Source organism: Mycteria americana, chromosome 15, assembly GCF_035582795.1.
Source record: "Mycteria americana isolate JAX WOST 10 ecotype Jacksonville Zoo and Gardens chromosome 15, USCA_MyAme_1.0, whole genome shotgun sequence".
Taxonomy (NCBI): domain Eukaryota; kingdom Metazoa; phylum Chordata; class Aves; order Ciconiiformes; family Ciconiidae; genus Mycteria; species Mycteria americana.
Window position 1 is genome coordinate 9,826,592 of NC_134379.1, and position 25,142 is coordinate 9,851,733.

Below are 25,142 nucleotides of genomic sequence, written 5' to 3' on the forward strand. Positions count from 1 at the left end.
GAGAAGACTTGACACCACAATTTTTCAGAGGATATCGGCACATTAAATACTGGGCTTCACTGGCAGGCTTTCTGCCCAAGATGAAGGGTCTGCAGGACATTTGGGCAGTCAAAAACAATGAAAATATAAAACAACACACTGGACTCCTGGGCCAGGCCTGGCTGATGGGATTAGATACTAGCTTTGAATATTTCATTTGCATACAACAAAGATACAGCTAGTGAGCACTCAGGGCTAGGGAAGCCACTATTTACCTTGTGCTCTTCTTTCACCAGAAGCCAACAGGCAGAGCCTCAGGACACAGCAATCCATACAGAACAATCCATATATTGGTCTGCTGCTTTGGTGAACACAGAGATTCATTTCTCCCAGGGGTAACCACTTACCATATCAGAAAGGCTAATCAGTCTTAACGTTTCCCTCAAAAAAAAAAAGTCAGTATCTTATTATCCTAAATTCTTGAAAAATGAAAAGATGCCATAATTAAGTGAGCCATGAGAACACAAGATAAATCAGTAGCAGAACACAGATTAGCACCCACGAGCACTGATGTTTTCTTGCTTTTTCCATAATGCCCAATTACAGAACTGAAACATTGGTGGGGAATATTGGTACGATAGGGCATACCGAGACCAGAGGAGAAAAGAATAGCAATGGATTCTGTGCCATGCATCCAAGCCTCTCCCTTCCCACATTAAAAAATAATAATAACAATCAGGAAATATGCCCATTTCCCTCTCCACTCCCAAATACACTTCTCTCCCAAGTTAAGAACAAAGTCACAATTTAAAAAAAAAAAAAAATAATCTAAGACAATTTAGTTTCTTAATATGGCACTGTTTATTTTGGAGCACTTCCACTTTGCTTTTACAACCTCCTCATCACTCTAAACACCAGGGCAAGAAATGACCTTTTGTTAAGAAATAAAAGCAAAGATTCTCACAGAACATCCCAGTAGCTGAGGCTCAAAGAAACATTACCAAATATCAAGAAACCTCTTGTGAAATCATCTGGGGCACTATCCTTTCTCTCGACCCTGGCTTTCCTCTTGAAGAAAAAAAACAACCTATCCCCAAAGCTTTCATTTTGTCAATTTTTAGTTTACACACATACACATTGTATTATCAAACATCAAGAAGCTCCACTGACACCTCAAGTTACTTGCACATGTTGGTAAGACCAAAACCAAAACTGTCCCCTCCAGTTCTCTCACCTGGCTGCTCCTCCCAACACTTTCTAAGCCAGATGTCTCCTCTGCACAACAAAGCCAATTTTCCTCAATTCAGGAGAGACATGCAATAGGATTTTCTTCAGGCTATTCAGAAGGCAGCTACCGCATAATGCAGCCTATTTAAAGAGACTTTGCTAAAGTCAAATTTAGTAATTTAGGAGATTTAAGAGCAGTACGCATTCAAAAAAAACCCCATGTTGTCTAGGCACTGTGTGCCTTTTAGCTGCTGTCCCCGATTCACTAGACCAGTCTTGATGTTGCAAGGACAAAGGTTTTCATCTTTTGAGAACATTTATCAGCAGATAATGAGAAATTAGAATTCCAATTCACTCAAACGTCAACTATTGAAGTTTAGCTTTCAAGCAGTATAAAAAAAAAGTACTCACACGTCAGTAAAATTGTTAGCTTGGAACACTGAAATAAACAGCATTGCTAAGCAAAAAAAAAAAAAAAGTTGGAAATTGTACTGGGTTGAACTTTGTAGATTTAATTCGGACACTTGCCAGCAGACCTTTTCATTTTGCAGAATCCACTGAGAGAAGCACCATGACATGACAGACTGCACATTGCCCTTGGGGAGAGGGACGTAGCTTGAGACCCTATTCTGCTATGAGGTTGCTGAGAATCCTGCAGAGAAATCCGAGCTCCTTTCTTGCGCTTTCCCTTTTGCAGAGTGGCATTTTAATACATGCCAAGGAAAGCAGAAACAGAAGCAGCCCAACCCCATTCCTCTCCCACCCCCAAAAAACAACAAAAAGGGACCTACTACTTTCTACATGAACTCTTAAGAACATCCTTGTCAGTGAATACAGCCCAGGTTGACATTTCATTTTAGGCTGCAGAAGCCCTAATCTTTCTTCACTTGCCAACAAAACACCCTTCCAACACACTTGCTAGTATTTCCAAACCAAGATCCAATAGCCCACTGTAAACACAGCAGAAATCATTACCCAGAACTTCAACAGAATGGGATTCTATCTTAATGTTTTTGTAATATTTTGTAGCATGAATATAACTCAAGCCCATGCAACTGAGATAGTCACCAATTTAATCACAACCACAGACATTTCTTCCCCTCCTGTTTTTGTTATGCTGTTATTAAATACATGGCAATGACCTTGCCTCCAAGCAAACTTTTCCCATTTGCTCTACACAAGTATCTACTCATCAAATTGTCAAAGGGGCTATGTTTGTCAGGCTGAGCAGAACACACTTGGGTGGTTCACTCTCTTTTTAAAAACTATCAACTCCCCATGTGTCAGATGGCAAGTTTAATTTAGTAGGCTAGGAAATTACTCAGTCTTAGAAAATCACTGCAATATGGTATATATCTAACTCAGCAAGCCCATCCGATATGCAGGGCTGTTAATGCTACTGATCTGTCCCATCCTTGGATAGCTCTTGCCAGAAGCTGTGTCTACGGTAACAACTAAAGCGTATGTGACCTTTTAATTTTCTTATTTCTTCCCAGCAACAGACTAGAATGTTTCCTCCATTACTGAGGATTTGCTACATGATCACCAACACAATCAGCTCAACAGTAGTGAGCAGAATAAACAGTCTGTATCTCCAGAATCAGAATGAAGAGGCAAGTAGGAGCTTTTTCATCTTCTGTTTGTGCTGTACCAAGTATGGTGGAGTATAAAGACTGGGACTGCTAAGACAGCAGTTTCTCTGTGCCAGTCAATTAATGCCTGCTATCATTATGGATTTGTATGTGGGCAATGCAGGCATCTATCTGCTAGACACTTTTTGCAAAAGACACGGGGACCATTAAAAGGCACCAAGAAATACAACAAAAAAACCCCCAATATGACGGTGTCCTGGTTTCAGCTGGGATAGAGTTAATTTGCTTCCTAGTAGCTGCTGTAGTGCTGTGTTTTGGATTTAGCATGACAATAATGCTGATAACACACTGATGGTTTAGTTGTTGCTAAGTAGTGCTTACACTAAACCAAGGACTTTTCAGCTCCCCATGCTCTGCCAGGCGCACAAGAAGCTGGGAGGGAGCACAGGCGGGACAGCTGACCCACACTGCCCAAAGGGCTATTCCATACCATATGGTGTCATGTGCAGTATAGAAACTGGGGAAGCTGGCCAGGGAGCAGCAATCACTGCTCAGGGACGGGCTGGGCATTGTTCAGCAGGTGGTGAGCAATTGCATTGTGCATCACTTCTTTTGTACATTCTTTTATCATTATTATTTTCGCTTCCCCTGCTGTCCTCTTAAACTGTCTTTATCTCAACCCACAGATTTTACTTTTTTCCCCAATTCTCTCCCCCATCCCATCAGGTGGGGGGGAGAGGGTGAGCGAGCGGCTGTGTGGTGCTTGGTTGCTGACTGGGGCTAAACCACAACAACGGAAAAAATAAATAACCATAAACAGCTAACAACATGCCTGACACTCCAAAGAGACCCTGCAGACTCAGTGACAGGGGTCCCTTGTTCAACTGAAATACACGACGAGCACACAGAGTTCTCAATGTAAGTAATACAAGTAAAAACTCCTGCCATGGGATTTCAGACGCTCAGCTTAAATGCTGTCAGGAGGACCTGAAAAATTTAAACAGATCTTTTAAAATTTTCAGAAAAGGAGAGAGAAACACGCCTTCTAAAACAGTTCATTGGAGAGAGCTGTTTTACTATGGCATCAGACACCTTTCCAAAGAACACTGGAGACTATTTATAGATGCTGTCAACATCCTCCAACTCGCCCAAGGAAGATAGTTTCTTTAAGCTCTCCCAATGCAAGACACACACTCAAAAATGAAAGGTTGGGATGCAATAATCCACATCCGCAACCACCCTAAAGGTCTAGGAATTAAAAATCTCTACACAAAAATGTAGAGCACTCTGGCCCTGACCCAGCAAAGCACTTAAGCATTCAACTGTTCCCCCTTCAACTTCAGAGGGACAGTTTACATACCTAGAGCTAGTACATGTCACAGGGTTTTGCTGGCTCCTGATCACATAGCTCAAAAATGTGCAAGAGCCCACCCATAGTTCAGCTTTACCTTGCAAAACACAGGATCTCCTTGACCATCTCCTTACACAAAACAAAAACAGGAACAGGAGTAGGACACTGACTGGAGCCAAAGCATGTCAGTTTGACATACATTTTCCAGCTGCAAATGATTTCTCTTCATTGAAGAGAGGGTGCATACTGAACAGAGGAAGACAAAAAAGAAGTCGTCTGCAGGCAACAGCCACTCTAACACTACCTCACACAAGAAGCTATCACTGCCTGTGGGTAACTCACCCTCTGAAGGTCTGCTCGCCTCAACCGGACCCTGGGACGAGCCCTCCCCCTAGTGACACCTCTGTGGAGGACACAGGCGCAGCGTGTCCCATCTCTGCAAGGGGACGGAGGATGCTTTGAAGGAATGGTACCCTTCAGTCGTGGCCTGTTGCTTAGCTAGCATCAGCAGCCTGGTTCTCATTTCTGATACAAAGGAGGTAGAGCTGAACTGGTGCTGGTACTTATCTGGGGAGGTTTATTTTGCTTCATTATTAGTAACAGCTTATGCAAAATATTCCACAACAAGTCCTTCCTATACCACCTGCTGGAAACTATCTGTGAGAATGCAGGCAAGGCACAGTGCATTAATGTAGTGATCCATTCATCTATCACAGCACGAAGAGGAATACTCTCACATATACACACAGAGGGGTGCTGGCTTCTGATGCTTTGCAGTGCTTTTACTGTTCTTGCTGTATTAAAGTTTAATTACTTTTTAACTTAGATATTTACAAAGAACTTAAACCATTCAGAAGGATAACTGTCAACCAGCCAAGGCCTCTTTGGCAGGACTTTGGGATCATATTTTACTCTTCTGGTGATGGCAGCTCTGGCACAGAATTGCTTCAGTTCTGTAAAATTATGTCTATATATGTTTGATCCCTTTGGGGAGACTGCCAAAGCACCAAGATTAATTAGCAACTTACCTAAAATACACTATCTATTAGATAGATCTTAAAGGGTTCCTTGTCACAGACTGCTTTATAAAAACATGTTTTGAAACATTAATGAATCTATATGACATAAGATGACATTTTGAACTCTCAGTGCCCATTCTCATCTCCACATTAAGTAAAATTACTTTTATTAGCTTCATGACAGCTCTGCACTTACATCAGCTTTGCAGAGTTCTAGCCACATCATAGAAAATAAACTCACTTGATGGACAAATATAGCATCATTATGCTCCCAGCTACTGCAACATCCTCAATCAATATAGCTTTAAATGTAAACAAGAAGGCAGGGATATATCCAAACTGATGTGTGACCACAGTGCAGAAATAATTGCAAAGGCTCTTAGTAACTGTGTTGAAATGTACACTCCTAGCGCCTGTCCCAAAGGAAAAGAACATGGGACAGGTATTTGCCTAAACCCTAGGAAAAAGTTACAGACTAGAAGTGGTCTAAGTGTCTGCCAGTACAAGCGAGGTGGGGACAACACCTTACTCCTGGTAGCAATGGATGTTTCATTTACTAGTCTTCCTTTCCCAACTGGTTCCAATACCGTTGGTCAACAGGCTGGATTTCTCATGGAAAAGCATGGTTGTTCCAGTCCAGGCTTCCAGAGAGGCTGTCCTTCAGCCGGCTTCCAGTTCAGAGCTGGCACCTGGAGTATGCACTTGCCTGCAGAACCCTGCATCAGCAGTAAGCCTGGGTACCATAATATAACCAGCCACACATCTTCACCTGATCCTCAGACTAACAGAGTTAAGTTGTTAGGGTAGAAGCATTAGTTCACGGACTCATCCAGTCCTCTGGCAGCCCCAGCATGCATGAGAATGCAGCGGGGGGGCACTGCATTCAGAACCTCACCACAATTAGCAATGCACCACAGAGGGGTTTGTGCTGTAACAGCATCAGAGGGACAGCCCAAGACCACACACAGTTACAGAACAAGATGTTACTGTAGCTATGCTCATCATACTGATGCTGCTAAAAATAAACCAGGAAGACATTCCTCACCTAAGGCTCAGGAGGGTTCTGGTATGTAGCTGAGTCATGCAACAATCATTAAATTAAACACATCTTGATCCCTGGTTTACACTCCATCAGCACAAGTCAAAAAGACAAGCCTTCTGTGCGTATTGAAAAAGCAACACTGCACCCACTGAAACAAAGCACAAGGAAGTAATTTGAAGGTCAAGGTCTCCTGGAAAACAATTGCAGTACTAAGATCAAATTGCATTAAGAAAGGAGGAAGTGAGAACAAGCTCACACACATCTTTTTTCTAAACAGAATTTGAGAGAATGTGTTTAGTGCTTGTGGAAGGCATCAGACTGACAGTAACATCCTTAGTCAACAAAACAGCACAAGCCTCCCCCACCTCTTAGCACCACACACATTCTGCCTGGCTAATTGCAAGGCTTTGCACTGCCAGTGGGATCATCTGCGCCAGAAGCTTAATAAAATTCATTAGCACTAGGTCAACTCAAAGGCATAACACAAGCTCCATTTTTGATGACTTGTCATCTTCCCATACTGGTCTTATCACTGAAGACGATATCCCTAGCTGTCATTTGTACCTAAGCTACTTAGAGCGCATATATGTATGCAGGTATGCATGCAGGTATGGGATTCTAAAAATGTTAGCTACACTTTACTCAGGTGTAAGCACCTTCTTGGCAAGAGAAAGCTATCAAATCTGCCTATATGTACAAAAAGATTGTCAGGTGTGCACCGGTCCCATTTTTCTACCACTGAAGACATTTCTGCTGGCCGTTACAGCAAGTAAAAGGTCATCGTTAGTGTGACTGATTTTCAGGACCTCAGTCCTCAGAACCGTATCCAACAAGCTGGATTAGACTACCCAAAAAATTTCATTCTTTACCACCTTCTTTCTTTTTTACTTTAACTTGTAGCACTTCTCACACACTAAAGGTCCTCTTGAAAAGCTTCATAGTAGCTGCTTACAATCTAGTGATTTCATACAATTCCTATCCACTTCTTTTTACAGTAGACAACAGTACAAGAACACATCACAGGCATGAGGCAGGCTGTATTCTGAGAAAACACTGCAGCTTTAAGTTATATGTTGGTTTAACTTATACATATGGGAAAGCAAGGATCAATCAAAGTTTAGGAAAAAGATCCCTACTCCTACTGTAGTAAAAAAAAAAAAAACAAACCACAGCAAACCCCACCAGATTTCTCAGTTCAATAAATGAAAGACATGCAAATGTTAGTGTGTTCATTTTTTAAAAGCCTGAAGCATTTTAACTCGTATACAGGCACCTTTGGGACAGCAGTCTTTCTTCTTTAGCTCCACACTTCAAGAAATGCAGAGTTCGAAAAGTAGGCCAGCCAACAGGTAACACCGAGCATTCAAAGCACCAGCTGGCAGTCACAGTGCATTTGAACTGGCAGAATATGATTCATAGTGTCCTGCAGTCAGTGTGGTCTCACAAAAGGTGAGATGCATGAGCTCCCTGAAACAAGGTGATTTTGCAGATCCACCGTCACACAGATTTTCATCTTGTATCTTTCTGATCTATACATTTAAACAGGTACTAAGTGAATTCAGGGTGGGATGACAACCCCCCTCCCCTGGGGTCAAGCATCGCTTGCCCTTTGTTCCCCCACTCATAACTGACACCAATCTCTCCAGCTCTTTCCTTTTCCAGGGAAACTGTTGTATTACTGTCTCCTGCAGGCATCCGCACTCCAGGAGTAACATCAGAGGAACAGAACTTGGCCACATGTACACGCTTCAGTTTCAAGTTCAGTCTCAGTAAGACCATTGCAAATTCACCTTTCCAGTTTGAAACTTGTTATACAGGTTGAGCTTACTGCTAGGAAAACCTACCAACCCAACCACTGTGAGCCAGGTTTAAAATTGCCTTAAGAGCTCTCACCCCCCAAAGTGCCGTTTGTTTTATCTCACAAATTACTTCAATATGGAGGTGAACAACCTTACTGCTGCTTTAGGCATGTAGGAACAGTGTCAGAGGAAAAGGACTGACTTGATTTCAGTCATACCATCTAAAGTTTTTGTTCTAAAGCTTCCTTTTTTTCTGCTAAGCTTTGCATCAAGATGCACCCTCTGATACACCTGCCTTTGGATATCTCCAAAAGACCCTTCTCTACAGCAATCACACAGGCCAAAGAAATGCACCTCCCAGAACGGCATGGAACGCCCATCCGATAGCTACAAACACCTCTATCTTTACAGACACAACGCCGCTGTTGAGGGTTCGACGTTCTCCGAGTTTTAGAGGTGAGCAACTGAGGGAGACAGGATGCACAGAAAGGCTGCAGCAATGCAAGACACAGTTGCTCGAGTCATCAGCTACAGCCAACAGTCCACACAGACAAACTCTGCTTTCCAATATTCTCGTACTCACTTCACAGAAGCCATAATTCCATGTTAACGAACACTGCTGTTTAATGAAATAAATCACAGCTTTCACCCAGCCACTCCTGCCCCTGAACTGAATACCCCTGTGCCCTGAACAAGTTAATTTTAACACAGCAAAAGGGGGGGGGAAGTATGTGTGCAAGGGGAAGGTAAGTTTTCAGCCAAATCATCCTCACGTCCATTTTGTGATGTAACTGCATGAACATTTGGGCACCAGACAGACAGCGAGGTCCCCAGGGTCAGGACAGACAGCGAGGTCCCCAGGGTCAGGACAAATGGCTGGGGTTGGAGAGGCCAGACTGCTCCTCTTCATGCCAACACCACTGAGCAGCATTTGAATGGCTCCTGCATTTCCTAGAGGATCCTCTCTCAGTTACAACTGCCCAGAAATTGAGTTCAACAGAGCTGCAGCAGCCCACAACAGAAGGCACAGGAACAACATTTCACATACAGTTTGGGTTTGCTGTTTCTTGACAAGAGCCCAAGCAGGTCCAGGCCTCGCTGTACGCTGTGTGGCTTACTGACCACACAGGGACACGTGCTGCAAATCACCTCAAACGGGCTAGTACAGGGCGACCACTTAGTGATCAAGTTTGACTTTACACTAGAGGCCCCAGGAAGAGCAGAGACCCCTGAAGTAAGAGCTGGACATGTACGCCAGTGGTCACAAGATCTTGCCTTAAAGGCCTTAAAAAACTCAGGGACCAGTCTGGCTGAGAGGACAGATGGAACAGACCCCCCACCTCCATGCTGCTCTCACAAACTCCCAGGTATTCGGGGTGAGGAGGAAGGAACACCCCCCCTTACATCCTCCTCATGAACCACTTTTCCTTTTGTTCAAAACTACCTAGAAGCCCTACCTGAAGGCACATCCACTTCTCCTACTCCCGTAGGAAGGGCCTCCCCCAGGCCAGCTGAATAGTGGCCAGCAGCCCTGCTGGGCGAGAGCCCCAGGCTTCATTACTAGGCTAACACAAGACACCTGGCCAGAGCCATGAGCCTCCCCCTTGCCTTGCAGAGCATGGCTCTCCCCACCCCGCACGGCCCTGAGGACTCCCTGCCAAAGGGATCCGCAGAGCCACGAAGTCAAAAATCACAGTGGGATTAGCTGTTCATACAGATGCAGCAGGCATAGCCAGAATGATTGGCATTAATAACAGGAGTGTTAGAAGGGGAATTAAGCCTCATGCCTCTGGGACTAAGCTAGTTTAAAGATTAGAGGCCAATATTCAGGGGCTGAAAATGGGAGACTACCCCGCTTGCCTCTCAACCATCGGGGCTGGCCAAAGTCAGGGTATCAGGAGTCCTTTGGTGTCTTCGGGACTCTGAGTTAGGACAGCCCTTTTGGTAGCTGAGCCCCTCTGCCTCACTCCCCCAGAGGCTGCCAGGAGCTGCAGAGACTCCAGAGAAGTTATCCCCCTGCTTTACCCAGGACATCACTTTGCCACGTACACCCACCTAGCTTGCCCCCCTACCATACGCCCTAGCATACTGCCAAAGCACATTTGCCTTCAGAATCAGTGGGAAAATTTAATTGAAAACCTGGCAAATTGGACATTTGATGAGGGGAAGCCAGAATTCCTGAGAAGGAAGCAGTCTGCAAAAAACCAAAAAGCTGCAACTCCAAACTCCGTAGGCTTTACATAGCTTACTCTCCATGTCACCTTTGTTCAAACAGTAGTATACCCATGTTCTATCAGGTCTCCCACAAACAGCGCACTGCACATCCTCCTCTACTCCTCCCACCCACAGATAAACAGGCTCTGGAAACAAAGCTTGAGCAGATAATGGTGGAAGCCCTGAAAGAAGGACAATGCTATTCCCTGTGGGGAAGCAAAGATACCCACATAAATGAAGCTGTCTGCTTGGGATGCTGTTCTTGGTCTCTTGAGGATAGGATCAAGTATGTGCCTTATAATTAATTTGTTTGTTATTTGTGTAACACATCCTTATTTCTATCCACTGAAATTACTAATAGCTTAATTCACTCTCTCTTTTTTTTTTTTTTTTTTTTGTTCTTGTTTAAATCAGAGGCATTGCTGTTGGGTAAAAGAGCCTGAAATGCAATTTACACTGACAATATAAAGCAGCCTTACAGTAAACCCACACCTAGCCCTCCACATTCCCCCCAATGATCAGAAACAATAAAACAGCTATTTACGAAACAGAAAGGTCAATCTAGGATGCACTTCTGCAGGGGACAGATGCATGTTACAGCTAGGGGGTGGGAAAGTTTGAGACACAGTGCTATTGGCCTAAAGGGGTTTTGATTATTAACTGCATGGAAGGCACCCCCACTGCAGCGCAGGCTGCAGTGAAAATCCAGACAGGCCACATTCCCTGCCCATGCAACAGTGAGCTGTGCAGTCACCCTGCAATGTTTTATTGATAAGGTTCCACTAATTTTGTGTGTCAGGCACATGCAATCAACCATCAAAAATCAGATCTATAGTACAGGTGGTTTTCAACTAGACACAGAAGCACATGGCCTAGAAAATGTGGGACAGCTGGCAAGGCGCGGAACAGACTCAAGAAGCTAACCTCGAGTTAGCATTAGGAGGCAAGGATTACAACATGCTGCATTAATACAGAGGAACATCTTACCAATCAGAAAGTAATCAAGAAATAAGTGACTGAAGGCAACCCCTACAACAATCAGGCCTGAACCCTGAAAGCTGCAGGCAGTTTTTAAAGGAGATGCTACCAAAGAACCCCCATGACTGTGAATATATAAGCTACTTCCACAACTTCAGTCACATACCTGAAGCAGCAAGGCAGTATTTGCAAAAGCTCTCCCTCAGGAAGCCCACTTCTCAAAACTGGGCAGCCCTAAAGGCAGCAATAAACATGTTAAGCACCATCTGAGCTGCCGTGATTAAGTGACTTCTCCAATTGACTATTTAATACAGCTTTATTTGTTTGCTTTCCTTCTTACCTGCTGATGTTGCCTGGCTCCCGCTGTGATAGACTTGACAAGAATATCTACTAATGGCTTACACATGATCTGTAACAAAGAAAGACCCAATCTCTTATTACTGGTTTGCTGACAGACAGGTTTGTTTTTCAAGCAAAACAGTCTATATTTTACACAGCTTCTTGAGTGAGAAGAAAATGCCACAAGAAAGAAAAGTGCCCAGATATCAGCAACAGCTTATTTGAAAATTAACAGTTTTGCTCACACCAGCCCTGAGTGAAATCTTGATCACAACTAAATCAGCAGCAAAACTCTTAAATTGGAAAAATCAGGCACAGATTTCACCTCCTGTGTTCTGCCTGGTTCTTGATTTAAGTCTGCATCTGCCTGATACTTTACATAGGTAGTTCAGTTCGTGCAGAGGAACAGTCCCAGAGGCAAAGGAGAACATGCCGAGTTAGACTGGAGAATGTCAGAGCTTGGGGAAAGATCTGAATCCACATGCTAAAGGGGCCAGAAACAACTGTGTCAGGAGGAAGCCTCCCTAGAGACAGGTTGTCTTACAGTTGTCCCCTGCAACAAGTCTTGATCAAAACAACCTTTCTAGAGGAGGGGTACTTGTCAGCAAAGCTTGATGAACCTCTGTTCCGGCCTAATCCACCAATTTCTATGTTTATAGGCAAAATATTTCCAAATTGAGAGGCACAAGGAATCCAGACACAAGAAATGAGAAAGCATCTGGATTGCAAATACCTTACTGGCATACCTCTAATGTTGTCTATCAGGCACTGGAAGGTCTGGCCCTGACAAAGCACAGACAGCAGTTTGCTGCATGGTTTACTGACATATTGTGCAGATGGTTATTCCAACCACACCACCTGAAACGGCTTCTTTTTTGGGATAAGAAGACTACTAAAAGAACAGACAGCTCTAGCAAGTGGGCAAAGCTCAGCTTTAAACAGGCCAGTAGCCATGTATATCATTACCTTTCTTTATAAAAGGGATGAGCTTAAATATTTTAAAAGACATTTCTGCAAGGAACAGTCGCATGGAATCCACAGGCTCCAGAAACCTGCAGATGGGATCTTAAGCTTGCTGTCCCTTCTCTTCCCCCTGTTTCACTAACTTATGTGGGTGGCATCATGGGCTGGTGTCCTAAGAAACCTGGTATGCAAAAGAACTCTCTCCTGCATGGATTCCCTCAGACTCTGAAAGCATCTTCCCCCAGTTATACAAGCCTATGTCTCCTCCCACCCTCCTGTCGGACATCAATTCTAAAAGGTTGAAGCCCTTGAGAAAGGGCTGCTGGCAACTGTCTTTACCTCACTCTGACCTAAAAATCCCTGAAGAACTGTACGACATTCAGACCCAAGGCCTGTGTCTTAAAAACTGGCTGTCCTCATGCTGGAGACCAGCTCCAGGCATAGGTCAAGTTTGCAGGAAATACCTCAAACATTTCAGACACTGACACCGTCTGAACATCCGGCTTGCACATCAGATTCCAATTAGACTCCATGCTCTACAGTCTTCTTGGAAGAAAACTGATAAACTGAGCATGCAGTCGGAGCAAAGCTGGACAAGAGCTACATTAGCTGTTTAAACAAACTGGCCCCTGCTGCCTTTGTGCAAACCTTGCTCATCCACATTGTCTTGAATACTGGTAAAAAATTAGAGCTTCTTAGGCTGTGCTTCAAAGAGCAGCCTTCTATTCATCTATGTTCTACATGCGGTATCCCAATCCAAACCAGAAATGAAATCTTGGCCTTCTGCAGCGTTGCTATCAAAACACACAGTATTAAGAGTCTGAGCAGGTGAAGATCCTAGGAAACCTTACAGCAGTTTTAAAAGCCCGCAATAAAGTGGAGGAGTTTCTCTCCCTACTTTCCCCAGAATTACAACTGTACTTTGGAGCCACCAGAAGACAACATACCACACAGTCAGCAACACTTACCGGGAAGCGTGTGAAGAGATCATTGAACATGGAGCTCGTAAGGGCACTGTTCCGTTTAGTCAAGAATTGTGTCAATGCTTGCTGATATATTACAGTCACCCTCTCCATATCCAAACAACCTGTGCTCAAAAGCTATAGAAAAAGCAGAATAAAAAAGTTTCCAGTGAAACACAAGGATGAATCACTAGCAATGAAGTAAGTAATTTCTACCAGCGCACACAGATTTTTCCAACAACTAAATATTCTTGAGTAGTTCATATAGTAGAGGCTTATGAGATATAACACAGAACCATGAAGAAACAACAAAGTAGGCCCCAGACATGCTCTCCCAAGTACCGATAGCCGTATAACCATGTTAGTGAAGAGCAGCACAGCTTTCTAGTAAGACTACAAACACTGCATGTAGTGTAGTGTGGGGGCTGTACTTCTGGGTTTGTGGTGGGCATGTCTAACACATATTAGGTTCACAGAGCACTCAAAGACCATCCTGCAGCAGCTGTGCTGTGCACATGGTGTTCTCAGCTGCAGAGCTATCTGAATCTGTAGATACTAGTGTATGTAGATATCTATATACACTTAGCAGCTATGTCCAGGATTTCTAGGTGCCCAGCAGACAAGCCCTAGCTGTGGTCAGGGATCCAGCACTCCCAGAACTGTGTAAATGCTCTAATATCCCCCTCTGGTGGGGAACAAGAAACCCAGACACGCAATAACCAGCTGAGACCTGCACAAGCCATATGGATCTCAACTAACAACACAGGGGTGAATGAAGAGCAAAGTGCGGAGCATCGCATCCTGACATTCCTGACTGTTCTCATGTTGCCAGGGAAGCACAGCTCTTTGGGAAGAAAGAAAAATTAAGGCCCAGGAGGTCAAAGCCGTGATCTTCACAATAGTGAAGGGCCTTTTACGAACCTCTGCCCAAGCAATTTTTCCATGGTGCCATAGCAAGTTAAAGCCATGTTAATGTTGTGTCCTGTTCTCAGGTTGAACTCCCAGTGCTACTGCAGCTGAACACAGGCTAGAGTGGAACAGGGGAGATGGATCTTGAAATATATGACTCCAGTTTCCTAGTCAAGTTCTGTACTTTGACATACACATCTGCAGGTTAAAAAATTGATTCCTCCTCCCATGCAGATGTTTACTGTAAAAAATTTCATCTATAGTAACAGGCTTTTCCATAAATTTGGCCACTGCATCACAGGGTCTGCTCTAGTTCCACTTGCTGCTTACTGAAAAGCTGCAGATTACGTTCACAAAGCACTGCTCACTGGAAACACACCACACCTTTGTCTCTGGTTCTCCGCTGCAAAACCTTCCCGGCCCCAACACAATGTCACCACCAGCAGCATCACACAAACTAAACTGTGTCACTTCCCTCAAACCGGCAACTCACTTCAGCTGCTGGCTGTGTCCTTGGCTGGTCAAGACCACAGCTCTGTTCCCTCAGGAATAATAGCCTTCCCTGTGAAGCTGCACAAGGATGCTGTGAAGCATGTCTCACTCTAGCCTCAACATCAAGTATGTTGTTTATATTCCCCACAGATCTCCCACTTTGTGTTAATTCAAGCAGCTCTTGTTCTGTGCTGGGCCTTCCTGGAAAGAAAAACACTCAGACTCTCACTAAGCCTTAGAAACATTGGCTATCTTTTCAGCCGCTAATAATATCTCAGTGTTTGTAATTTCCAGGCCTTCCCTTGTCATGAGGTAGCTCTGTTTATTCTCCTCCCCCACAAAATGTCAACAGGATTAAGGCACTAATTCCTGCACATAATTTGAGAGGTCCAGAGGCAAGTATCAGGCCAGCCAGCAAAACACTACTTGCTAGGTTTCTATGGAGGTGACTGGACTGGGCTGCCCAATATATAGGGTCACCAAATTCAGAGACCTGTGAAATTCAGCAGAGACAGCAGGTGAAAGGGAACCAGACAGTAAGGCTCCCCAAGTAATAGACACCCATAGCACAACCAGATCAAGAGTCTCCCTGCAAACAGCTACCACTGAAATCAGGGCTGCTCCACACTGTCTTCACCCTGAGATAACTCAGCCCAAACCTCTGACAGCTTTACAGAAAAGAAATCATGTAGACAGGTATCTGCAGGCAGCAGGAACAGTGAGACTGCATAAGCAAGGCCCACTCAGCGAAATGCAACTTTACTGGCAAAAAACACTGCCTCAAGAGCAGCCTGCTTTCTTACCTGACAAGCCTGCGGGATGGTGTTGCTCTGTTTCTCTGGCAGAGGGGTAGGAAGAGTTGATGATTTAGCAGATGTGTTTCCTCTCAACACTTTGAGCAGGTATAATGAGGCACTAAAAAAGAAAAGGAAAAGGGGAGAACATAGCAGTTACCACAGTGTCACAGTGCCACTGCAAAGCCACCTGAGGGCAGAGACCAAATGATGCAGGCAGCTTATTCTGTACCAAGGGGGGCTCTTTAGAGTCCAAGGGCCCCTTCTCCCAGTCTAACTCACTCTTGCCAGACCTAGAGACAAATAAATCTTAGGAGGCTGCATCATTTCATTATCTGTCACTGCAGTCAAACATCCCCACTATCAGCCTGGTTTCCTCAAGCTCATGCTTTTGACTAGTACTGCTTGACGACTTCTGCATTTGCCCAGGATTTCCGAGCCTGCATAGCTCAGCCAGCACTGCAGTGCAGCCCTCTCAGCCCAGGCTGCTGTGTGCCTGGAGAACTCAGGCAGATCAACTGAGAGCATGCAGACAGCTTTCTGCTTTTGTGAAATGTTGTATTTACTGGCCACAGCTCCACTCGGGACCGCCACCACCAGGAAGCTGTCAGGGAGCCACACAGCACATGCAGCCAGCCCTGTGTTGCCAGGAAGTACCACGGTTCCTGTACAGCCACAAGCCAGGTTTGCTGCAGAGCCAACACTGCCCGATGGCACTGGGTTAACCACGCAACATGGTACCCACTGCATACACAGTTGTGCTGAGAAATCCCAGACTGAGTATGAAAGTAATCGTGAAACTGCCTGCAAGTTACACGAGAGTCTACTGGTAAATGGCACTCCCATTTACACCAGGAAACAGCAAGACTGCTCATGTTTCCTAACAAATACACATATGGCTTATCCTAACCCACCCATATTCAGCAGCAAAGGAGTGAATACTGGTACGTACAGTCAGGACTCATAATCGTTATTGTCCTCATTGTGCTATCATGGGGACAGTAAACCACTGTATTTACAGAATGATTACAGATTCCCTATAAATTACACTCATCCCCACACTGAATCACACACAATGCATTACTCCCCAGTGAAGCCTCAAGGAAGCGCTTCCCATCACCATCAGCAAAGCTGATACCACACCACTTCTGTATCACAGAGCCCATAGGAGATCATCACCAAAAAATGGACATCTGTTTGAAAGTGCTTCAGACTGCCAGGATGACTGACTAGTCCTCACGTAAGATGCAGATGCTGGCACCTAGCCTTCATCGAGTCTCTCACTTCTCCGGACTGTTTTAACATGCAACATTATGCCTGCTTACAGACCAGCCCACAGCACCAGGTAGAGATGCTCCTTTTGAACACTCACCTGAAATAATAGAGAGCCACTGAAGAGTTAGTGTGCTTGCAGGCTTTCTTCACAAGCCTCTCCACAAAAGCGTGCAAATCTTCCTGCAGGGCATCCACTCTCTTGCAGTACTGCTTAGTTTGGCACAATGAGTTCCTGAAAGAGCATTAAAAACAAACCCAAAGCCATTACCTACAGAAAGAGCTCTGGGAAACAGATTGCTGTGAACCCTTATCACTGGGCTCAGGGCGACACATAAACAAAAATGGTGCTAGCTGTGGGCAGCAAAAGAGGCAGTCATTGCTGTGGCAAGAAGGGTGAGGAGACTTACTGCTCTTTGCCTTCAAGAACCTATCTGAGCATCAGAGTCAACCTTCCTGCAGAGCTCCCACAAAGGGGATTGGCTGCCTCAAACCCTGCTACTGCAGAACTGTTTCTCAACAGGGGTAGAGAGCAGCACTGAAAATGCTTTAGAGCAGCGCTGAGGATGGCAGGGAGCGGTGTGCAGAGGACACATCATGACACGCACCATGCATTATGTCTGTGTCTAGCTTGTATCAAGCCTCACTTCTGGCCATGAACAGAGAGAATTTGCACTCTGCCTGTCTCAGTAATAACTTGTTGGGAGTTTTGTTCCAGCCACAGCAGCAACTCTGTAAGCCTAGGGATTTGTTGCATGGTCTGACTCGGAAGTCAGAGGCCTGTGGAGATATTCAGTTACATGGCACTGTGCCTGCAATACCAGTGTTTGTTCTTAAGGTTTCCACCTGCAAACAGGTTTGACACTTGAAGTCCCTTAGACTACAAAACCCAGATCCTAATTTCTTTCCTGCAGGTTGTGACTAAGCATTGTGTGCCTGTGTGGTGCTAGTAATCTAATTCTACACGATCTATAAGCATAGCAATTGCCTTCAGTCTTAGAAAGGCCAACTTCTGGGATTCAAACAACACCACTGGTGTCTATTAAAAAGCCATTGCCTGTTATCTGGGGGACTAACGACACTTACTTGAAGATATTGGCTGTTTTCTGGAGAAAGTCAACCTCCTGCTTGTCAGAGTCTGAGCTCATGCATTGTTCAATCACCTGAAGCAGGGGCTCAATAATGTCAAACACCAAGGGGTTCTCTGATTGCTTAGTCAGGAATGCTTCAATCAGATCCAGCACCTGCAAACACAGAGTTACTGACATGAGAACTAAGGCAGACAGGGAAACATGATGTATCTACCCAGAGCAGCTCCTTCAAACTGGAGTGGGCTACGTAGCAGCTGGAGAGGGCTGAAGAAAACTATTTACAGCTGAGATCTGTACACCTTCTGCTATCATATGTACTGTTACGGCATGAGAAACTGAAAATTAAAAATTTGAAACTGAGGATTAAAGGCTGTCTGTTGACTTCAGCTTTATTTTGTGCAGTGACACCATTTAGAAACAGCAGTTATGAGAATCACTGCCACCTGGACAGACCTGCAGTCACTATAACTTGGCACAGATCTCTGTTAGCATCACTGACTGATAGCTCTCACCCCGGCAAGCCCCCCTTGACTTCCAGACAGTGCAGTAGCATAAAATCAGCCTCTTGTAGCACAGCATCAGAATGAAAATGCAGTAAAGCCAATGGGTCGCTACACCGTTCAGCCTTCACCTTGGCTAATCTGACACCAGACATTTCTATAAGTGAGCGTCTGGAGCTGTCCCTGGATGCCCGGATATCCTGGACAGTCCATGCTGACACCAGGTGGCCTGAAGTCAGTATTACAGTCAGCTACAAATAACCAGGGAGCATTAATCATAATCCTCCTGATTTTACTAGCATAACAAGCCAAAAAAAAGCTTACACTGCAAAATTACCGGAGGGATTTTATGCATGTCAACGTAAGGCACATCAAGCTTGTCCAGTTTACAAAAATTGACAGGCACCTGCCTTTGGGTATGTGTGGGGAAGATTCTAATAAATGGAAGCATTTCAGATCTGCAAATGGAAACCACAGTTCACTTTTTAAAAGCACAGTCTTGTTTTCTGTTTTGAAGTAGGTCTGTGAAGCCCCAGTCACTGACCACGATATTGCTGTGCCAGGTGCTGTACAGAACAATCCAGTCCCGACATCCAGGAGCTTATGACATACATGAATGTCCAAGCTGTTCAGAGTTAAGTAGCTCACGGCATGCAGTAGGCTACAACTAATGTGCTAGTAAGCCAGAGGTCTTCACACCAAACACTGATCTCCCACCTTAATCTTGAAATCCCTCCGTAGGATCTTCTCTTTCCGCATCCTGTCTTTCTCATCCTTCTTCGCCTGGATCCGTTTCTGCTGCGCTGCAAAAAGGGCTGAGATGTTCTTGTCAAGAGCCATCATAGCCTCATCATCCAGCTCTTCATCACTCTCATCTCCTCCCTTTTGTTTTTAGAATGCAAAAACAACATGTCATCTCATGTACTTCAAAAAGACAGTGGGGAGAGAACCACAGCCAAGACCAGACTCACAGTAGGGATGTAGCTACCTCTAGACCCAAAATAACAACATGAGGAGGGAAAACAGATGCTCAGACCCATGAGAAATCTAGCTCATATTTCCTATCAGGTAATCCTGGCTGCAGAGTACTAACACGTAGAGCTAGAGGATCAGGAGAGGGAAAAGGCTGAGGTTTTGACACTGACTCCCCCTGTGTCATATGTTGCTATGTCTGTAGCCTTTATAGGAATCATTAAGCCACACTCCAATGCTGCTACAAGAAGTCTCCAGAGTGGCCTACAGGGATCACATTCCTCCACACAGGCCAGCCAATACAGGCACCATGTAACAGTATCTCAGTGCTTTAGTTCACATCAATCTTATTTATTACAGGCAGGAATACAAGCTATATCAGGCTAGACTGGACAAGCTAAAGCACTCAAGACACACTAACAATAAATAAAAGAACAAGTGACTTAATCCCACAGCTTGCTTTGAAGATCCTGACCTCCTGCTTCAAATGCCATACAACGATGACTGCCAGGGTTATCACTGCATGGGCTCAGATAGGATGTGGGTATTAGATAATCTTTCACCATCCCAAACCTCCTGGTACCTGTATCAAGGTAGGCAGTGAAAACATACCAATGCATTCCCTGCTTGGAGAACATTCATCAGCTGACTGCGAAAATCATCATCAACTTCTTCATTCTCTTCCTCATCTCCACTGTCATTCTCTTCTTCAGTGCCGCCTTCATCTGAGGAGTCCTCGCTTCCTTCCTCGTCCTGAGGAAGAAAAGTTCACCTCCTGACCTGAAAAGTTCACCTCCTGACCCGGGGCCTGAATACGTTCTTCAGGCCCCACGCAACTCTCAGGTGTTCAGAAATAAAAACTCAAGCCTCCCCTCACCCCCCTGCCTTCCAGCCCTCAGATTCAAGTAAAGACACCTCAGAGAAGGAGATACCAGATCTTCACAAGAGGTAAAAGCAGAACATAATACTGACTTCTCTGTCATATTAAATGAGTATCAAAAAGAAGCTTCCAAGGAACATTTGAAGTAACAGCCCCCATCTAACTCTCCTTTCTGCTAATGCTTGTAATGCTTTGTGACTTGAATCTCTGCAGTTCTTAAAACCCGAGATCTTGAATTCAGGTGGCTGTGCATCACAGCAACGATTCAGTCTGTGGCTGTAAAAAAAGAGAAGCCTGGGCTAACTTCAGTCATTTGTTCTCAGGAAGTCATCTATTCAAACCGCCATACCTACAACAGCATTTTCCTTCAAGGCCAAGAGACTAATAAACATGCACTTCCAACAAGCCATTTGTGTGTTGCACTTTTAAAATAAATCTTAATAGAGCAACAGCCATTTTACTCAAGACAGAGAAATGCAATTATGTCTATTACCACAGATCAGGAGAAACATTATTTTTAAACAGTGAAGGTCTGAAGAGTATTTGTCACTGGCAATGGCACATCAATTACCGTGTCCTGTGCAGATTTGATCTTTTTGTCTGATTCTTCCATCACAACAACAGCACTTTCTTCATTTTGCTCTTCGTATGGGTCAAGAACCTGCAAAAAAGAGGGCCTTGTGGTTTTTCAGTGTTTTGTTTTGATGCATTTCTTGTGTACAACGGACAGGAATTTCAGCACAGTAAGCCAGTTGAATAATGAAATAGTAAGTAAGGGCACTCAACTTTCTGGCTTAGAAAATCATGTTTGTTAATATTCTAAGTTCTTTCTGTAAGTAACAAAAAAGGTGGGGAAACCTGAAGAGGTTGGTGACATCACACATTTTGATTTGTTACAAATGAAGTATTATGTTCATCGTATAAAGTACCTGACAGCACATCCTTGCAATCCCCATATTACTCTCTCAGAAGACACCACCTTACTCAGTGGTACGACCAATTCAGATTTTCAGTGTCACTTATTTTTAGCACCTCTAGGCTTAGCCTTTCTAGAAAAAAGTTGTTACCATTTATACTCAGATATAAAATCTACCAGCTATATAAACTGACCCAGGAATTTCTTCAGCATAAAACTACCAAAGAATACAGCTTAAATTTAGCAGATCTCAGGCTCCCATAAAACAAACAAACAAACAAACAAAAAAACAACCAAAACAACTCTCTGTAAGCTACATTTAAAATTCAGTAGCACACATTGTCAGACATTTTCTAAATCAAGGAGGCTTTTATTTAACCCCAAAATAGAGACATGCTTGTACATCTGTTAGGGACAACACAGGTGAACAGTACAATACCCTACTAGTGCCTCACTTACATCCAGGATCAGCTGCAAGCCCCTCTTGGTCAGGTTAGGGCATATCCGTACAAACACGTTCTTTGACATCCGACGTATGAGTAGGCTGGGCTGGGCAAGGAGGGAGAGGAGGATTTCCACCATCACCTCAACCCATCCTGGTTCTGCATTGTCTGCACAGGAATAAACAAACAATGACAGGAAGGGGCAAAACCACGGCACTGGCACATCAATAACAGACTGCAGAAAAATTCACCAAGGAAAAAAAAAGATAGTCCTTCTAGCTGACTATTAGAAGTACTCATTCAGCAACACAGACCAGAAGTAATTAAGTGTGAAGCTAAAGATTGTAGCTGTATTGGAAGGCTATTAACCGTAGGGAGAAACATGCCTGAAATTGTCTTTAGGCCACTGCAAAGCCTTACCAGGTAACAAAACCTATTATTCATTAAATCATTACTTAGATTAGCAGTTCTGCAAATCATGCAACACCTACCCGGCCACCTTAAAGCAATCAGCAGCTAGTCAGCAAAAGTATGTACATTTTGTAGTGTTTCCAATGAAATCAGGAGTCACAGCAACCCATGAAAAGTGCTGACATTTTAAACTGGTCCCTTAGTTCAAAAGTTTGGGAATCCTGATCTACATACAACCAAGGCACCATAGAATTACAGGTTTTATTTTCACAGTACCCTCAAATTTACACAGAGATTTAAGGAGAACAACAAGACCACAGTTAGAGAGGAAGTCAAAAGACCAAGCCAGGTTCTTTCCTGGTCAAGTCCCAACCTAGCTCCACAGGCCCTAAACAAGAACTACCCTAAATCAGCAAACAGGCTGTATCTACACACAGGACACATTTAGTTTGCCCAGAACTTGAGCTCTGAAATTACTAAGTTTCAGGCCTACTGGCTGTTAGGAGAGCCCACAGCTTTGCCCAGGCAGGTACCACCACTTCAGTCAAGCTCTTGATCAGCACAGAACAAGGACTCAAAAATGAGTGAACTCCCTTGGACACTTCTCATCTGAACAACAGCCAGCTCTGAAGCCCACCTATCCTTTAAGAGGCACATAGGAACACAACCCACTGAGTATGTGGATAAAGAGCTGAAGCAAGAGACAAGAGATTTACAAAGACAAGGAAGGAGAATGAAGGAGAGGGAATTCTCCTAGGGATAACTACATCAAGCCAGAGCTGATGCAGTCAGAGTGCTTCACTAATGCAGAACTGCCATCTTTTGTCTTTTGACAGACTGTTAACAATCCCACTCCATTTCTTTCTTGAGGAAGAACTCACCAGTCTTTTTCTTCTTAGGTTCTTTGCTGAATGCCCTCTCTGTGCAGTTCAGAAGGTCACTCAGAACATCCATTGTTTCAGATGGATTCTGTTTGATCACAAGTAGACAGTAAAACCCTCTCTGAATTCTGCACTACCAACAGCAACAGAAGGAATATACCCCGAATCTAAGGACTTCTCCAAATACGTACAGATATTAAAATCAGCTATTACAACCCCTCTGCAGAAGAAAATACGAATCTAAGTAAAAATTGCTCCACTCAGCAGTAAATCAAGGGCAAAACTAATGCTCAGGCCAAGCTTTACCCCTGTAAGTTGTCTACAGTCCGTGTAAGAATCACAGTTTATTAGCTGCCAATTGCCCATTTCTAGAAGCCATAGGCTGTGAAAGATTGGATCTCTGAACACAAAGAAACTCTCCAGCTCACTGTTCAGAAAGCCCAGCTATCGGCCCATTTTACACCACTCAAATATGCTTCAGAGGTCTTACCTTGAAAAGATGAATGGCCATTAAAAGCAGAAGTTGCTGGAAAGCAAAGACTTTGGCACTGTCCGATTTATTTTCCTTCTTCTGCAGATTCTTCACAGACTGAAGTGTTCTGAAGAAAGAAACCCCTTTGAGTCTTTCACAATAACAACAATAAATCCTCTCTTATGATCAGACTAAAAACATGACCAAATCTATAGTATCATTTTCTGTACTTAACATTTAATTTATTGAACTTGGACATACATATAGTATACAATCTTAACCCAACAATAGCATCTCACCTTGTGTGGCTTATAAAAACCTCTGCACTTGGGAACAGGGTAGATTCCTAATACTGCAGCCAAGGCATAGACCTTTATGGGAAATCAAGCTCAGAAAAGAGCACCAGAAAAGCGTCACTGAGAAGTTAGTACAGGCATTATTAGGGGAAAAGATTAGCAGAGTTACAATCATGCTTGGGAGAGGGATTATGAGCCAAAATAGAAAAGGGCATGGCCACCTACACACAGTTAACTCACAGAAGGAACAGGAAGAAAGGAACGGGGTGATGAGAAAGAGAGAGGCATCCTGAAACCTAGTTGCAGGTGCAGGATACTCAAAGGGAAGAAATAGAACTGCCACTGCTGTGCAATGGCTCTGCTACAGCAGCCAGAACAACAGCAGGAGGATGAGAGAATACAATTTCTCTTTTATTGGCCCAGTCTCACCTCTCCCAGGCATCCCTCTGTCCCTTGGTAAAAGGCTTCACAGCTTTGACATGCTCACTGGAGAGCAGCTTGTTGGCATACTCAACAAGGAGAAAGATCCACAGCTTCCCATCTGCAGTCACACCATGGATGTGCTTCTCCCTCAAGGCTGCAGCCTTTGCTGTATCCCCCAAAACAGTCAAGGTGTTTAAAGTCTGAAGTAACCTGCAAAGAAAAACAGCCAGCATGTTACTGTCAGAGGAACCAGATGGCCTTCTCACACTTTCCAAAACAACGCCCACCGGTAGAGCACTCTCATCCCAGAGCTCCGGTCACTCATTCCAACCCAGATTCACAGGGCCTAAGTTTCAACCCATGCATGTATCCAAGCACAGTAATGTATAGCTCACTGTCTTGGTGTCCCCAAGTACACCTGGTACCCCTAAGGACACTGACTTATTCTCAGTTGTTTCCCACTCTGCGTCCCACCATGTCCTCTGCTTTCCCCCTACTGAGGCTGGAGCACCAGCTTTAGCAATCACCTAAAAGCATCTATTATTACCAACCCCATCTCCCTTAGTACAGGAGGACTGTGGAGCCACCAGCAGCTCGCATGCAGAGGGGACAGAAAGACAACAGCAATCCGCACAACCCCACCACCTCTCTCTTGGGTCCTTCCACTTCTGGCTTGCAACAGAGGCAATGGATATCTTACCACAAAAAGCAGTCTGAGCTCAACTCTACACCTACCTGGTGGTTTGCCATGCAGGTTTGCCATGCAAAATTATGTTTTTATTGGACAAAACATAAGGATCTTTGGGAAATCCATCTAAGATCTCTAAAAAAAGCCATTCCCTGGTCCTGGAGTCAAACAAATGCTCCAATAGCAGCTCACAATCCCAAGCCTCTTGCCCTGCCATTCACAGGCTGATCTTATCCT

The 25,142-nt window shown here is 44.3% G+C and overlaps 1 protein-coding gene across 1 annotated transcript in view; it reads right to left on the reverse strand.

The window, feature by feature from the left end:
- MYBBP1A (MYB binding protein 1a) overlaps positions 1 to 25,142 on the reverse strand; it is a 63,079-nt gene that overhangs the window by 27,712 nt on the left and 10,225 nt on the right. Inside the window, exons 12-23 of the mRNA XM_075518243.1 lie at positions 24,224 to 24,427; positions 23,517 to 23,625; positions 23,027 to 23,114; positions 21,751 to 21,902; positions 20,947 to 21,036; positions 20,108 to 20,248; positions 19,241 to 19,405; positions 18,019 to 18,176; positions 17,033 to 17,167; positions 15,670 to 15,781; positions 13,472 to 13,603; positions 11,542 to 11,610 (exon numbers count right to left, since the gene is read on the reverse strand). Of these exons, the coding sequence (XP_075374358.1) occupies positions 11,542 to 11,610; positions 13,472 to 13,603; positions 15,670 to 15,781; positions 17,033 to 17,167; positions 18,019 to 18,176; positions 19,241 to 19,405; positions 20,108 to 20,248; positions 20,947 to 21,036; positions 21,751 to 21,902; positions 23,027 to 23,114; positions 23,517 to 23,625; positions 24,224 to 24,427 (1,555 nt within the window). The remainder of the gene's footprint in view (positions 1 to 11,541; positions 11,611 to 13,471; positions 13,604 to 15,669; positions 15,782 to 17,032; positions 17,168 to 18,018; positions 18,177 to 19,240; positions 19,406 to 20,107; positions 20,249 to 20,946; positions 21,037 to 21,750; positions 21,903 to 23,026; positions 23,115 to 23,516; positions 23,626 to 24,223; positions 24,428 to 25,142) is intronic.